At 40.6% G+C, this 16,866-nt stretch overlaps 1 protein-coding gene across 6 annotated transcripts in view; it reads right to left on the bottom strand.

The window, feature by feature from the left end:
- The window catches only part of PEX5L (peroxisomal biogenesis factor 5 like), a 108,096-nt gene extending 94,979 nt beyond the window's left edge, over positions 1 to 13,117 (bottom strand). For 3 of the 6 annotated variants that reach the window (XM_040074466.2, XM_040074468.2, XM_040074470.2), the window contains exons 1-2: positions 12,955 to 13,117; positions 11,995 to 12,072 (exon numbers count right to left, since the gene is read on the bottom strand). In XM_040074466.2, the coding sequence (XP_039930400.1) occupies positions 11,995 to 12,015 (21 nt within the window). In that variant the 5' untranslated portion in view covers positions 12,016 to 12,072; positions 12,955 to 13,117. Of the gene's footprint in view, positions 1 to 11,994; positions 12,304 to 12,954 lie in introns of those variants that run through there. The other 3 variants (XM_040074471.2, XM_040074469.2, XM_040074467.2) reach the window with 3 other exon arrangements.
- Positions 13,118 to 16,866: the final 3,749 nt, after the last annotated feature.

Raw genomic sequence — 16,866 nt, 5'->3', positions numbered from 1 at the left:
GTGTGCACGAAGGAATAGCAAATACTTGCTTCTAAATTCACATAAAATTGCCTTGCTTGGTGCTTAACAAATACACTGAATCTATACACAACAACCTGAATATACAAATTTTCTGTGATGATTAATACATCCGAGTTAATTATTTTGAGTTTTATTCAAATTTTTATTTCTGGTATTTACCAGCGACCAGTTGAGAATAAGGCAGCAAAATTTGCTTTCTCTTTGGCAACTAAAAAACACTTTGGAAATAAACATTCATTTTTTTGTGTAATGGCAAGAAAAAATACTTAATCCTCTGCTCAGTAAATTTAGTGATATGCTTTTGCATATCTTTGTCTAGCCAATATCCAGTGATCTCACCTATTTGGAAACTCTTTTGCTGGAGCAAGTCTTGAAGTTCCGAGTAGCAGAGTGATGCTCAGTACACTACAGCACAGTACATTACAGCTGCAGGGCTGTAATGATGTTATCAGATTGTGATGGAGTGTTCAGGGACATCTGTCTCCCTGATACACTGTGGGATGCAAATCACAGATATGAGACGGGACAGGAACTCCAGAAATCAGATCCTGAGGTACTTTTATGAGCCTGAATCAATCCAGAAATAATTTTCTGACTCAGTACAGGGACAGAGCACTGACTCTAAGATGTGGTTTTGTGATCCCTCCCAAAAGAACAGTCCAAAGTGAGTTCAGTAGTTTTTCCTGACCAGGACTGCAAAACAGAAAACTGAGCTCTCTTAAATAAGACCACATGCTCTGTATAATAACCAGTGCATTTGTTTCTGGAGCTCAGGAGAGAAAAGTAAGCGGGTAGTAGTATGGAAAAAAAGCTTAGTCCTGGCTCAGCCAATGTCAGGGGAAATATCCCTACTGGTTCTGATGTGTTCTAGTTTATATCTTCATGCACACAAAATCTGGTTATTATTGAAATACATTTAAGCTTCCTGTTACACAATGTTGACACAGCCGGTGATTTCAGTCCTCCGTGGAGGGCAGGAACATGAATATGAGATGGGGAAAGGCGTCAATGCCTCTAACATGAACCATTGAGTTTAGCTGTATGGGGGAAATACATTTCCTCTGATTGTAAAGGTTTTAGATGAAGCAAAAACATGAGTTCAGCTGAGTGGGAGACTTGACAAGAAAGCTGGCAGAGAGAATATTCAAACTTTGGAGCTCAGCTCTACTCAAAATGATGTTCTGGACTTGGCAAAGTGGCACTAATTTGTCACTGTCTGTGTGGGTCTCTTAGCAGGAGGTTACTCAAGCTGTGAAGACAGTCAAGCCCTCCACAGCTATAACAGGAAGACTTTTGACTTCTTGAATTTGAATATTTTGATCTTTCTGAACTAGTCAGGGAGTGTTTCTGCTGAAGTCACAGAAATTTGAGAAGGTGATTTTTGAAAGACTTCTGAAGACAACTTCAACGGGGTGACTGAGAGGGGACCTTGTTCATTTGTATAAATATCTAAAGGGAGGGGGTCAAGAGGATGGACCAGGCTCTTCTTGGTGGCGCCAAACAATAGAGCAGGAGGCAATGGGCAAAAACCGATGCACAGGAAGTTCCACCTGAACATGAGGAAGAACTTTCCTGTGCAGTGACCGCACACTGGAACAGATTGCCCAGAGAGGATTGGAGTGTTCCTCACTGGACACACCCCAGAACCATCTGGACACAACCCTGTAGCGTGTGCTCTGAGATGACCCTGCTGAAGCAGGGACGTTGGACCTGGTGATCCACTGTGGTCCACTCCCACCTGAACCATTCTATGATCCTGTTAAGACAAGGAAGGTGTTGTTCCTGGGTTACTGAGGTACAATCTTCTGGCCTCAGAGGAAGCCTGTCATAATAAATCTCCCAGCGACTGATTGTGTTTCATCTTTAAAGTAATTAATTTTTTTTGCTTCCACTATTCCAGTTGGAAGGCTACTGGAAGTCTTGATTGCTCGAATGATCAGAAACTTTCTTCTAATTTCCAACCTAAATTTATTCACAGCTGGTTAATATCCATTTGTTTCTGTGCCAGTTTTGTTCTTAGCTAATTTAGGTTTTTCCATATCTGGTGTTTATCTCCCTGATGCATTTTACATGCTGTGATTATGGTCCTGCTGAGCTGTCATTCTGCTCAATAAAATAAGCCAAAATCTTTTGGTATCTTCTTGTAAGATAGACTTTCTCTTCTCCTTGATCATCCTTCTTTGGACCTGTTTCCATGCCTCTCTTCTGTACAAGATTCTCAGCTGAAAATCTGCTACTGGCACTGTCAACTGGTACTGATATTCTCCTGACTATTCTGGAAAGAACCCTTCTAAAACTAGATCTGCATCTGTCTTTTTTATGGATGTATTTTATCGACAACTTACAGTCATTATATATGTGCAAGTCATTCTTTTCAGTAATTTCTAAATGATAGTCCATGGCTTAGGGTAGGCTTTTTGTTGATGATCAGCACTATGCCGTAGTGTTAAATAAAATTGGAATTTTATTGCTGAAGTACAGACAGGTCCCTCTCCCTGACTGAAGCTCAGCAGTACTGAATGTTTCCCAATGTTGACGACGTTTTCCAGCACTGAGTAATCAACAAATGCAGTCACCATCTTCCTGTTTCTGGTACGTTTATGGATGAAACATCAGAAACAACCACTTCCAACGGTGATCCACAAAAACCTTCCCTATTAAACTTTCCTCAGTCTGACAGTTCTTCCTTTAGTGCTCTATTTTTCATTTCCCCATGAAGAAGTTTCCTGCCTTCTTTACAGATTTACTGCTATTCTTCACTTTCTCCAGACTCAATAATAATTTCTTTCGTAACACTGTAACAAATGTGTACCAAAGATCATAGAGATCAAGTCAGTTATACCTCCCTTGTCTAAACTCCCAGTTATGATAACAGAAAATGCTGTTGAGTTAGTCTGACATGTTTTCCTGATAAATTCAAATAGCTTTTTTTTTTTTTTTTTCTGTTTAGATTTGCTTAGTTTTCCTTCAAGTCTGTTCCCTAAAACCTTGAAGGTTACAGATAACCATATGGGTATCTGGGCTGTTAGTTGTCTTACCATTTTTCTCACCTTATCTTAAATCTGGTATATTTTCTGTTCTGTTCACATTCGTAACTAGACTGTAACACATTTTCTACCAAGTCTCCAATTTAATATAACACATTTGTAACAGCTGAAGAATTCATACCCTCTTAAACATTTTGGTTTTGCACCATCAATTAGGTTATCCATAACACAGATGCCACTTTGTTTTGCTTCTCTTCCCCCTTTTTCATGAGATAGCCAAAACACTTCCAATGATTGTTTTAATATACTTTATTGTATTTTGAAGATCTAAACAAGCTTTACTTTAGGCAACTTGTACTTTTTCCTTCTGCCTGTGAGGAACTATCTCCATTCCCTGGGTGTTCTCCATACTGTGTGTTAAGGCATAACCTCAACAATTTAACAGTTGAAAATACTAGTTGTGAAGCTTCTTAAAATTTTTTGCTAATTTTCTTTGGGTCCAGGTTCTTAATACAACCAACACCTTTGGTTTTCTGTCTTTCCTGAAGAGTATGGAATCCTTTTTTGTGAGTGATACATGGATTATTGTTCTTTCACTATTTCCATGTAGTATCTAGATGTAATAATTATGATTTCTTTTGTTTGCACAGGTTCAGGCAATCCTGTGGACCCCTTCCAGCTGTACATAACTTGCCATGTTGTGCCCATTACTGGATTGGGTAGAGTGGTAATATCAACGTTTTCCACTGCTCAGAACAAAACCAGCACTCACTCACTTCCTAGTTTCCATACCCTTGCATTGTTTTCTCTGTTGTACGTCCTAATTCTCCCTCTTTCTTTTATCTATCATTCTTTTTTGCGTTCCTTTTAAAAGCCTTAAAATTGTCCTGGTTCTTAAAAGGCATGTTAGACAACAAATAGCAAAAGATGAAAGATGTCATCTACATCTCAAGCCTGCAACTGGAAAATTATATTCCTTGATAAACTTCCATGAATGATAGCAGAAATAACCTGTCACTTTGATGAGACACATGTCAAGCTGTGTTTTTTATTTCATTAATCATTTCCGTCACATTTCTGTCATTATTCCCATAACAATGGTGTCCAAGGCCATACTGAGGACCAAGGCCATCTCCTACCTAACAAAAAGAATACAAATCTGTTATTTTGTTTAATTTTTTTTTTTCAGATTTTAAGAGGTTCTGGCAGCTTACTAAGATATCAACATGTGATGTTTACTCTGTTTTACATAACACTCAGAAATACTAAAAAAACTTCTATTTATTATAGTCTTTATTTATTCCTACATTAATATTAGCAAAATTGACCACAGGAAATTCTGTGACATTAAACTCTAACACTCAGCATTACTATTTGAGAACTGTATTTCTGTATTTCAGGCTAGGCTTAAATAGGCAAGTACTTCCCCAGAACTGATTTTTAATTAACAGTGAGTAAGTGTTCCTGGGCCTTTCATTGATACACCTACTAGTCAGAAAATGCTGAATTTGGAAATGCATTTTGTGACAGCTTTCCTGCCCCTATCTGGAAAATGCTGTATTCACTACTTGACACTGCAGCTTTGGAACCTGACTGGGGACATTGGGAAGACAGAAATTAATGTAAAAAAGGCTTGGAAGCAAATGACTCTGTTTTTTACAACAGTGTAATTTCAAATTAGATTCACTACAGCTGGCTCTAATGTTGGTGGGGCAAATTTTAAAGTTTGTGTCCTCAGCTTTTGAAAACAAAGTCTATAAAGCCAAATGACTGATAGTAAATGCACGTCAAAATAATTCTGAACATCTCATTTTTAAATGTCAGTGGACAAGAGCATCTGGATTTCTTTTGAATTTCTTTTATGTATCTCGTAACAGCAAACGAAATCATAATGTAATCAAGAAAGGTAATTTGTCTGAATTCATTGCACAGTACTTTCCTTATCACACATGATTTTGTTGTTCTAAATGCATAGATGTTATTTTGTTCTAAATGCATATTTTATTGAAAAATGCTGTCCAAAAGTGTTGGTAACTTGTATTCAACATCCATATTGGGATAAGAGGTGTAAAAAGGAAATTACATGAAATAAACAAGTTACCAGAAGACTGCTCTACGACAAGTGGACATGAAGCAGTAGCGCTCCACTTTTTACAGAGAAATTCACAAATATTTTAGTGTGGCTCTTTTCCTGTAGGGATTGCCAAAATAGAGAAACTTGTGACAAAAGTGAGTTTGTGGGCACAGGTCTACTCTGCAAACGCAGACAAAATTCAGGTGTGTTCTTTTAAAGTTGACTACTTCCCTTCTCGTGGCAGTCCCCTATTGCTTCCTAATCCTCACAGAGTTTGTGAAGAGGGAGCTCTGCTGGTGACCAAATTTTCCACCATCATTCCTCCTTCTGCTGGTGGCAGTGAGCAGAACCTGGCTGTGGAACACTTTTGTTCTGTGACTCTGAGAGGGGACTCAGCCCCGCTGCACGCAGCAGGCACAGCCTGGCTGGGAAACACAGCACCAGTGTGGCAGGAGGAAAAACACTTCATGAAAGCCTTCCAACTGGAGCAAGGAGGAGAAAATTAACAAACGGGGCAGCGAGAGGAGCGACAGTGGCAAATCTGAGTGGTGTGACAAGCAACGGAGAAGTAGAGGAAGAATACTTGATGCTTACATCTACTATGCCAACCTACAGAAGTTTGGTACAAACCGGTTTTATGAGAGGAACTGCAGTAATGCAATAACTGCAGTAACTGCAGTAATGCATGAGTAATTGTGCAAAGTTTGGGAAAAATCACATTCAGGGGCCAACATTAAACTTTAGGTTGTGATTTGTATTTCTGGGCATGGGTAAACTGATGAGACGTGGATTTTTTTTTTTCCCCCCCATTGTGTATAATGAGTTTCACTTACTTGATATTTTAGAATTTACTTTATTTATATGCAAATAAACCACTGGAAGTAAAACTCATGTACCAATGACTCAGAACTTCAAAAGCCTGAGAGCAGAGCAATGAAATATTAGACTGTTTATAATAATTCTAACCTGGCAGAAAAATTTGCTGTATTTGGTCTTTATTATCCTTAGGCATTATTATTAGAACTGTTACTGGACAATGATGAAAATCTATAGCTACATAAAGCCACTTCCTAGTTTACAAGCCATGACACTGATTTGGAAGACAAGTGTTTCTCTAAGTTTCGCAGCATCACCTATTTCTGACACAGACTGTGCACAATTAGATTTTGTGATACAAACAACTAGTACATACTTGGAGTGCTGGGTAGTTTAATTCTAAGTACTATTTCAACGCTTTTACCTTTTTCATTTTCAACATTTGCAAAAAGAGCAGCAAATTAAGCTGGATAGATGAATTTAAATGGACCTGGTTTGTACATCAATGCCCTTTCTAAAAAGCTTGCTCAGAAACAAGATTATTATAAATTACAAAATATTCTACAGCCGAGTTATGAGACTGCATTTCCTAAAGTCTAAATTTCTGTACGAATTATTTTTTCCATCCTTTCATGCCCCTTGTTCTATTTGGACAATTCATCCTGATACAGCTGGTGGACTTTATCCCAACTTTTTATCCTCCTCCTTTGCACAGTAAATTGTGATAACAGTGGTAGATTAAAAAAAAATTAAGTACAGCATGGTTCTTGAGTAAACAGTGCTTCTTTGGTGAAAGTTATATATTTGGTTTAGACTAATATTTATATTAATATATGACAGGGACTACGCTAGGCACTGTTGTTTTTCTGTGTTTTGAATCAATTTAATTCCAGAACACAGGGGTGGATCCTTAGTTAGTTAGTAAAAGTTCTTCCTAATTTACATCCAGTAAAAATACAGCATGAGCCAAGAATTTCTGAGCCTTTGCAACACTTTCTACGAGGCTCTTGTAAAACTGCTCAACAGCTTCAAGGAACGCTTCTCTCTACCAGCATTGCAAAAGCTCACAATTTTTACAGTTTCGGTCTGTGCCTTCGCCAAATGCAATTTATCATCTACTTTCTTTGAATGAACTTCGTTCGGTGAAAGTGAGCTCATTAGTTTTACATTTTTTCAATTTACAAGCGGTTCATAATCTGCTGTTCAAAACTTGGTAGAGCTGCTACTGAAACACTGGAAAATATCAAAGCAAAATGGAAAACATACCACCATAAAGACTGCCTTGGTACTGTGGGTATGTTTAGAAAAGAGTTGGAATAATAAAATATTATCAGTTTATCATAATGTAATTTTACCTAGCCTAGGAGTTATGATTCGTAGACACCACTAGAGATCAGCTAGAATTCCAGCCATGTGCCCAGATTTTTAAAATTTTGTAGCTTAAAGTTATTAAGTTGGTATTAGCAGCTGAGCAGAGATTCAATTTAGCACTGAATTCTATTTTACGTTATGCATATTCTTTGTGGGCCGTTTTATTAATGTAAAAAGGCACATTACTTTCTTTTTTCTATTCATAACTGTTTAATAGCTTGGGGTTTGTTTATTTTAGGTAGCAGTGTAACCAACACTATTACAGTATTTTTAATAGGTTTCCAAGTAAACCAAAATGGGATTTGCTGTTGCAGTTAATATTGTGACTGTTCTGCTTCCCTTTCCTCAGTGAGTTAGCTGTGTCTTAAACGTTGAGAAATCAGTGCAAAAACGCCTTTTATAAAATATTTAGGAGTGCTTTTCAGGCCCACTAAAACATGTGAAGCCCTCGAGGTTCCATCTTGCAAGAATTTTCCTGTACAGATGCTTATTTTTTTGTAGACCCACTACAATTATACAGGTGTGTGTTTGACAACTGAAATCCTAATGAAATGGGAATCATTAATATGGCTCATTCCATGTAAATAGGAAATGCCAATGGTACAATGTTAAATATCACAACACAAGAATTAAGGGCATGAAGCTGATTAAAGTTTAGGAGACAAACTATCTGATCTGGAACTTGGCCAAGGCACCATGACTAACAAGCCAGCTCTTGCAAAAAAGTGCCAGAGGAACTCCAATACCCCTGTGTGGTCAAGATTCCTGCTTTGTCTAAATTAAGCCATCTCGAAACACAACACTGCCATATATAAAATCCCATGCCAACATTTGGCAAAGCACTTCTTCTGTTCAAGCATTTGTGCTGGGGAAGGCTGACTAAATACAGCATCAGGGCAAACAGTTTTGAAAGCATTTATTTTGAATTTCATAGGAAGCCAAATGCTGTGCAAACCCCCTTCCGTGCCTGAAATTTGCCCCCCGTTCATTTATAGAACTTTCATAAAAGTCAACAGGAAGACTGGCACCAGGTCTATAATATACTGTAACAACTTTAAGACATCTCATACTTGGTTGTTAAAATGACAGCAATTTTAGAGCAGTGATTGGGGGCTGAAGTCATCTTATGTTCTGCTTCCATCTGGTCGGCTACTGTTTTATTGGGGATGGAAAACAGCACACACTGGATCGCACATATTATCCTAAGAGACAAATACTTTCTTTCACCTGTACAATTTAGCACTCAGACCTGGCTCTTCTGCCTTATCTGTGAATCCCAGGGTGTGCTCCTGTATCCATCGGGTCCCATCCCGTCAGAGCCTACATCTACTGAATTAAACAGGACTTCTTACATAACTGGGCTTGTACATTTGTGGACAAACAGCCCGTGCACCTCATCTGGAGTTCTGTTTCTCAAGCAGAAGCCTCAGCCCCGGGGCTCAGGAGGGGCAGCTGGTGCCTCAGCACCCATGGCAGTCCCTGCTCAAAACCAGCCAGTCTGTAAACACGGAGAAATCCAATGCTTGAGTTCAGCAGGATGATGAAAGAGCTTTGAAAGAGCTCCCGTGGCACTGTAATTCTCTGGTTGTGGTGCTGGCTCTGTGGAAGGCCACTTCACCTCTCTCCTGGTGTTTTACCTGAAAGCATGTGGTGTACAAGTGATCACAAAAGCAAATCCTACAGAAAGGCACCTGGAAATGTGAAGGCAGGACATATCTTCCTTTTAGACGTTTTAATCTGTCTTTGGAATTGTAGCTTAGGACTTCTCTAGTGATTCTGCATTGTGAGACCTCACTTAAAAACCAATAAGGAGAAAATCTAAACCTATGTCCTTGGAATAAACAAAGTAATTTTCTGGCTTTTGGGAAAAACAAACAAACAAATGAAAAAAAAAACCCAAATCAAACAAACAAAAAAACCCAAACAAACAAAAAAAAACAAAAAAAAACCCCAACAAAACACAAACCTAATCTGTACTATAAACTAAACATTAAGAAGAACAATACACATTATGGCCTGATGTGGTAAAGTACTTCCAGTGCTAGACTTCAGCAGAGCTTAAATGCAAAGTATATTTCATCTACACTGGCACAATTTGCTGAGCTTTGTAAGAAATTCCCCACTGAAGCTGATAATGACTGATGCCTCTCCAAGACAGGTAAATTCCCAACCTCTGTAATTATGCTTATTACCTTGTTACTGTTGTTAAGGTTCTCCCCTTTTAGAGTATTCCAAGAATTAGCTGTGTTACAGCAGGTTATTGGCGAAACATGCTCTGCAAACATCTTTTAGAATTAGTGGACTATGGAATTAATTCTGCAGATTTTACTTTTACATCTGAGAACAGAACAGTAGGAAAAAGGGAAATGATTTCTGGAATTCTAAAATCAGATCCTACATTTGATAACTTCAGAAGAGCTATTGCTTTAAGGAGTGTAGAAGCAGGCATTATATACTAGCCCATCATTTTGCATTTGGATGTACCCAGGTAGTGTAATTTACCCAGCTAAACACTCCACCTTCTCCTCAAGAAGTGTGAGTTCTATTAAGGGCTCAGCGCTTGAAAAATGAGATTATTTTTGCTTAGGAGTCCAGGGTGTTGACTTATGTGTCTGACTTGATCCGCCCAGACTGGGACGGGTTTATGGTTCACCTTATTTTAGATTAACAGGTAAATGCAAATAGTTCTTCCTAAATTAGTAAAAGTCTTAGAAGAAGTCCTGGATAGTAAGAAAGGACCTATAATGCTTAAAATATGCTGACATTTTTCTTAGCATGAGGTTTGATAATGTATTTGTATGGTAACTTAGCTTATGTTCCAACACGGTTTAATCAACATTACAGTAGATAATTTCATTGCAAAGAAATTAGCTTCTTATTGTCTTTGCCTGACTCACTTAAAGGCTCTAATTAAGGATATACCAAACATGAAAATCTCTCCTAAGGCTTTAGGCTTTGTAGATGTTATCTGAAGCTCATTAATGCTTCCTGTTAGGACAAAAATATATTCAGAAGTTTGGATGATGAACTGAGGTGGGCTTTTGTTTTTAAAAACGACAAGTGTACTCAAGAGGAATAGTATTTTTACTTCAGCAAGCCTTTTAAGAGAATTTGGTTGGAATTTAATTATATCTGAGCTTGAAAACCAAAAGTATTTTGAAAGAAAAAAATTAAAGTACACCAGTCACAACATATTTGCATGTTTTGACCTTATTTCCTATTGCAAGTTTGATTTCAATCTTTTAATGACTCAGAAAATTTACAATGCTGTGCGACACCTCAAGATTCCATTAGATTTCCTTGTATGAAGTGCTGTGCATCTGTTGAAATCTTGCAAGATGTAACTCACAGCAAAGGACTTCTGCTTTCTTAAGGATGTAAATACCTATTTGGCAATGTCCCATCTAGCAGCATTACTTATAGGATTGGTTTTGTGCTTTAACCTTATTATCAGAAATAAACGGTAATACGCACGCTCCCTCCGTTGATTACATCTCTTGTTAAAACCTGAGATGAAGGTTTTAACAAGAGATGTAATCACCTTTGCTCTCCTATCACGAGCAGTATTATGACACATTATTTATCACTGCTGCGACCAGATAACACAAACATGAAAGAGTAACGGGTATCGTTCTGTTCTGAATCAGAGAACTCTCTTAACTCTATATCATGCACAACCCCGGCTCTGACACTGCCTGCTGTCCCCCATGACCATTCAGTGGGTGCGTATTTTGTGCAGTCATAACTAACAGAAGCGGTCAGCTCGCAGCTCCTGAGGCTGCAGCTCCTCTCTGAACAGCCTCGGTGCTAACAACACCACACACAAGGCTGGTGCCACTGTGCGTGATAAAAGCATCCGATCCTTCCTGGCAGGGAACACCAAGACAGATTGGGTCCAAAGCAAAGGAATTAATCTGGAAGACCAATGTAAACCTTTACTCCACTTTGATACTTCCTCCTTCAAAACAGACCTGGCTTCCTAAGGAAGAGCCATGTGAAGGAGAGCGGGAGTCAAGGTTAAAGCCATCAGGTCCAAGGCAGTAGAATGTTTTTATCAGGAAGGGATATATTCTGCCAAGGCAATGTAGATCAGTAGGATCGTGAGACAAGATTTCTACCTAAAATCTTAAAGTCTCTTCGCCATGTGTTTGAATGCATTCTACAAAGTCATTCCCTGGCTTAGCAAAATCAATCCTCATCCCGCGTCGGGAGGGAAGAATAGAAATCCATCACCTTTAAACACAACACACTGAACAAATCGACAGTTTGAGTGTGGTGTGAAACCTCTGCAGATTTTGCAAAGCAAGCGCTCTGTCTTTTCCCTTATTGTTTGCCCTTCACTTGACATACAGGAAAAGATGCATCAAGAGGATGGCAGGAGACATGTGTCACTTAAAGCATGCCATAACAATGTTTGCCCTGGAATACTCCCTCGAATCTGTTTGAACAAGCAGGCGTCGTACATGGAAAAATACACAGAGAACTTCACCTAGTTGCAAAGTTGACAGAACCCCTTCGCCATCCTCCCCCCGTGAGCAGCGCCAGCCCCCGGCGCGCCGCTCCCTCCGGCCCTGAGCCGGAGCGCCGCGGTCACACCGCACCAGGTCACTTGTTGCACGGTGCCAGGGTGGCATCTCCCCTCCGCTCAACCCACCGAAACTTCGCAGAGCCGCGTTCCAGCGGAGCCCGCTGCGAGCTCCCCGTGTGCCGCCCGCGGCCGCTTACCTGCATGTGTCCCTGGTACATCCTGCCCCGGCCGCTCGGCTGTGCGCTGCGCTGGGGGACCTTCTCCCGGCCGCTCCACTACAAGAAAGGAAAAAAAAAAAAAAAAAAAAAAAAGGAAAAAGAAAGGGAAAAAAAAAAAAAAAAAAAGCCTAACCCTGAACGAGCTATTTTTGGCTAAAAGCTCCGCTTGTCCTGGCAGCTCCCGTACCGGTTTCAGTAACCCAGAGCTGTTTGCCGCCCTCCTCTCGCCTCGCCGCCCCTGTTTCCCCCTGCGAGGCGGTGCCGGCGCTGCCCAGGAGCCGCTGCTCGGGGGTGCTGGGCAGGCGGGCGGACCCGGGCAGGGCTGCGGGGCGGCCGGGCGGGGAGAGCCGCGGGGCGGAGCGGAGCGGGGCCGCCGCTGCTGCCGGGCCTGGCCCGCCCGCCCGCGCCGCGCCTCGTCCCGCTGCAGCCGCCCCGGCCTGGCGGCCCCGGCCCCGGCCGCCCTCCCCCGCCCCCCGCCGGCAGCCCCGGCCTCCTTCCCGCCCCTCTTCCCTCCTCCTCCTTCCTTCTCTCCTCCCTTCTTCCCTCCCTCCTCTCCTCCGCAGGGGGAGCGCGCAGCATCCAGGGAACGCGCGGAGCCCCGCGGCCGCCGGGCGGAGCCCGCCGGGGTCCCGCTGCGCTCCCCCGGCCCCAGCGCCCCGCCAGGGCTGCCGGCTCGCACTGCGGACGGTAAAAAAAAAAAAAAAAGAAAAAAGCCCTACTAAACATAACAGCAAAAATAGGAGCGTCCCGGAGCCAGGACTCGGCAAAACCTGGATGTGGCTCACGGAGCCTCCGCGGGTGGGAGCGGAGGGGCGCGCAGGGAGCGGCTCCGGCGCGGGCGCATCCCGGGAGTGGTCCCTGCCGGCCGAGCGGAGCGGCAGCGCCGCGATCCCGGCGCAATTAAGCGGCTTTCGGCGAAAGGAGCGGGCCGGGCCCTACCTTGTGCTCCGCGTATGAAGAGCGAACGTGATCTGTTGTGGTTCCCAGAAAATGCCAGGAGACTCTTGTTCTGGCTCGGTAGTATCTCTTAGTAGCGTTTTCCAACGCTTGCCAAAGACACTTATATAGGCAAAAATCTGGCGCTGGCCCGTACGTGCAGAATTCTGACCTTGCAAACTGGCACAACAGGCCTGGCTAAATCCTGCAGGAGACACCTGCATCATCTTGGATCCAGCTTTTTTCTCTATTTCGCCACCTCAAACCTGAAACTCCCAATCTGCTAAAAGGAGCAGCTGCTTCAGTTCCATCGTAAATTTCTGTCCTACCCAGTGTTTCTATATTCGGTAGCACAGAAAGCCTCCAGCGCCTGGAATTTGCTAGAGTGTGTAATTTCTTGGCTCGGAGCTCTCAAGTTTCACTATTAAACGACACAAAACTTTATGATGCTTTTGATAGACCAGAGCAATCCAACCTTAAGCATGCTTCTGTACTAGAGCAATGCAAAATAGATTTCTTATTCCTGAAACCAGCGCATTTATATAATCACAGCTTTCATTTCAGCTGACTAAAAAAGCCTTTTTGAAGTGTTCCCATTCAGCTAAAAAAATGGGTTTTAGCATAACATGAGTTCGTAAAGTCTTCAGGGATGGCATAAGCAAAATCTATCCAATTATTTTTTTCACTTAGGCTTAAGAGTTTTATCTTTTAGATAGATAGCAAACATGACAGTTCCCTTACATCCAGTGAATACATATCCAGCTCACTGAGATTTTCAGAACAGCCGAGGAGTTTAGCCGTGTATTGGTGATAAAAGGAAATAAGAAATGAATATTTTTTGTCTAAATCCCTTAAGCAGCTTTGAAAATCTCAATTAAGAGCTGATGAGCTTAAAATAAATCTTTGGGATTGTCCATACATGTTAGACATATATCACTGTAAAACTTCACAAAGGGTGACTACACTTAGGTGAAAATATCAGACTTGAATGACCATGGTTTCACTTAAAACACAAAATACGAACAACACATTTTTCAGATGTAAATCTTTGGCTATCTTTGTGCTCAATTTATAAGTTTATATTGAGGAACCCCCCCCAACTTGGAGCCCTGATGTTTTTGCTGTTTGTTGAGATTTATTAGACTCTTTAGCTTTTAGTAATCTTGGAGGTGAGATTTTTCACTCTGACTGCAGTAGATTCAGCTTCCATTCCTGTGTCAGTGTACAGGTTTTCTATAGTAGCTGAATGTTTCTAAGGCACTTGAAAATATCTGTTTCTTACTTTTTTTGATTGTTGTTCTTGTTTTAAGTCTGAGGCTCTTGTATTTTTTTTTTTTTTTTCCAGGGGGGAAACTGGGGGAAATTTGTCAATGCCAGTGTGTAGCAATATCTCCTTTTTCTAAATCTAAGTATATGCATCGTGATTTAAATTTTTCGTACAGGGTATGAAATCACATTTATAGTAGAAGAGTTGCTAATTTAGCAATGGTTATTCATGCTATGTTATCTGTGAGTGAGGGACAAACATTGGCAGAATTTGTCAAGATCCAAATGCTAGAGATTAACAGTGTAGCGTGTTACAGGCATTTTCCTAGTGCATCTCAAGTAGGTGCATTCGTTGCACAATTTGTTGATGTGATGGCACATTGATGTCGCATTTTGGCAGGATTTGAGTGAGCCAGTAAAGCCAGATAGATCCAGCTTTTGCCTTTTCCCTTAGCAGGGGCTAAATTGCTTGTCACTGGTCAGGGAGGAAGCTGGCAGAGCAGCAGTCAGTGCAGAGCAGAGACGGAGGGAGATGTGGCAGGAGCTCCTGCTTGAGGAGCTGTTCTGCAAATATGCTTCAGCCCAAGCCACACTCACAAGTGCTCTGCTTCCACAGGTGTAAACTCTGCCTTTGCTCTCGTTCTGCACAAGAAGAGGCTTCAGCGAGATTGTTTCGCTTTCCATCCACTCCTAATCTGGAATCAATGTATGATCTTTATTGCTCAGTTATACTGCAATTTTAAAAAATCCAGTGCTGGGTGGCACAGAAAGCATTAATGTAATTCTGCACCATACATATAAAGGCAAGTTCTTTACAGCTTAGAAACAGGTGAGTGCCAGGATCCGTGATCTTCTCTGACTCTGCTCCATTTATAAATGTGAAAATATATTTTGTTACAGGCCATAGAAAATCACGCAAGGTTCACTTGCTTAAAATGCTTTGAAAACATTTTTATTTTTTGTTCCCTTTTGGTCTGTCTCTGTGGCTGCATTAATATTTGAACCAGTGATGTCTGTGTGCTATGATCTCTCTAAGCTTTGATGTTTGTTATGGCAAAAATGGAAAAAAAAATCATGGTGGAAAATATGAAAGTCATAATGTTTGTTAAGAAAAAGAAAAGTCACCATATGGCTCAACAGATTTTAATTAATATTAAATTGCCAGGGGAAATTTGAACTAAGTCAAATAAAAGTCCTTTATTTTACAAATAAATGCTCAGATTTTGTTTTTGAATATATTGCTGGGGCAACTGGGACTATTGGGAAGCCTGAAGACAGTAATAGGAGTGCAGAGGCATTGTCAGAAATACAAAGTGCACAAGATGCTTTTGGAGAAGCTGGCAGCTACCTAGTTACTGTCAAAACCCTGACACTTAACTATCCCTGAGAGGTGGTAGATACTTAATTCCTTTAAACCTTACTGATCTTTATGTCATCCTGTAAACTTTAGAAAATACTCTTAAATCACTGGCTGTGAAATTGCACAAGATCATTTATATAGATTCCAAGTTAACAACACTTCTGCTCGCATTCTTCATTAACAGAGTGATTGGAATGGCAGGGTCTGTGATTTCCACACCCAGAAACCACATGGCAACAAGGATAAGTCACGATTTTTATTAGGAAAATCTTGCACTGATAAATAGGCCTGCACACTTCATGTAGAAAAGTGAAGATATCCTCGCTGTGTTGTGTGCAGTGAAGTGATCAATGGAAGAGTTTTAAATGCAAACTGAGGGGGATGAGTTTGTAGCAGTGGAGACGTGGAGGGGCCACTTTGGGGAACTTGTGCCTCTGAAGCCCGGCAGGTTTCTGTATCCATCCTTCACGGGTGCTGCTCAGATCTCTCTGAATCTTTGGGTGTTTCTCATGTGTGACAACAAATGGTGCTGCCAGCATCCAACAATAGCACGCTTGGTCATAAAGACACAGATTTGCTGCTTTGTTCAGTAATAGATTAATGTTTTGCTGCATATACATTGTATAAAACATCAGTCTATTAGCTCATGTCACCATGGAGATAAGTAATTCACATACATGGAAACTCTTTGGGTTCATTTGTGCCTACTGCCTATATTTAATTGTGAAGTAGATCTTTACAAACATTATCATTAATACATATTTTTGTTAATGCTATTTTCTGCTAACTGAGAATAATTGGCCTAATTTGTGAAAACAAGGGGCTGATTAAAAATTAACTACTGAAAATAACTTGGCTTATTCTTAGACTCAAGTGAGATTGCAAAACAGTGTCAGAATTAATATATTAATAAACTTTATCAATAACATACAATTAGGATTTGTAATATTGTTAGTTCTGACAGATTCTAATTACACTTTATACTTGCAGTTGAAAGGTATAAAAGGTACAACCACACATTAGTGAAAGTGCTAATTATATTATGTGTATTTACACATTCTTTTCCTATGCTAATGTGTTTATATATGTTTAGGGAATACATATAAAGAAGGTTTTTGAAATTCTTTACATGCTTTAGTGAATAATAAATTTGAACAAGACACAGTCCAAAACTAATTTTAAAAAGTGAGAAGTTTTGCTAATGATGCATATACAAGCTTTAATTAAAAAGACTCAATGTAGAAACCACCAGCCACAGTAACAAATGGCAATTAGATTGTAGATAGTGC

Source organism: Hirundo rustica, chromosome 10, assembly GCF_015227805.2.
Source record: "Hirundo rustica isolate bHirRus1 chromosome 10, bHirRus1.pri.v3, whole genome shotgun sequence".
Lineage (NCBI taxonomy): Eukaryota > Metazoa > Chordata > Aves > Passeriformes > Hirundinidae > Hirundo > Hirundo rustica.
The sequence above is the reverse complement of the archived record's forward strand: the minus strand, read 5'-3'. Positions and strand labels throughout refer to the sequence as shown.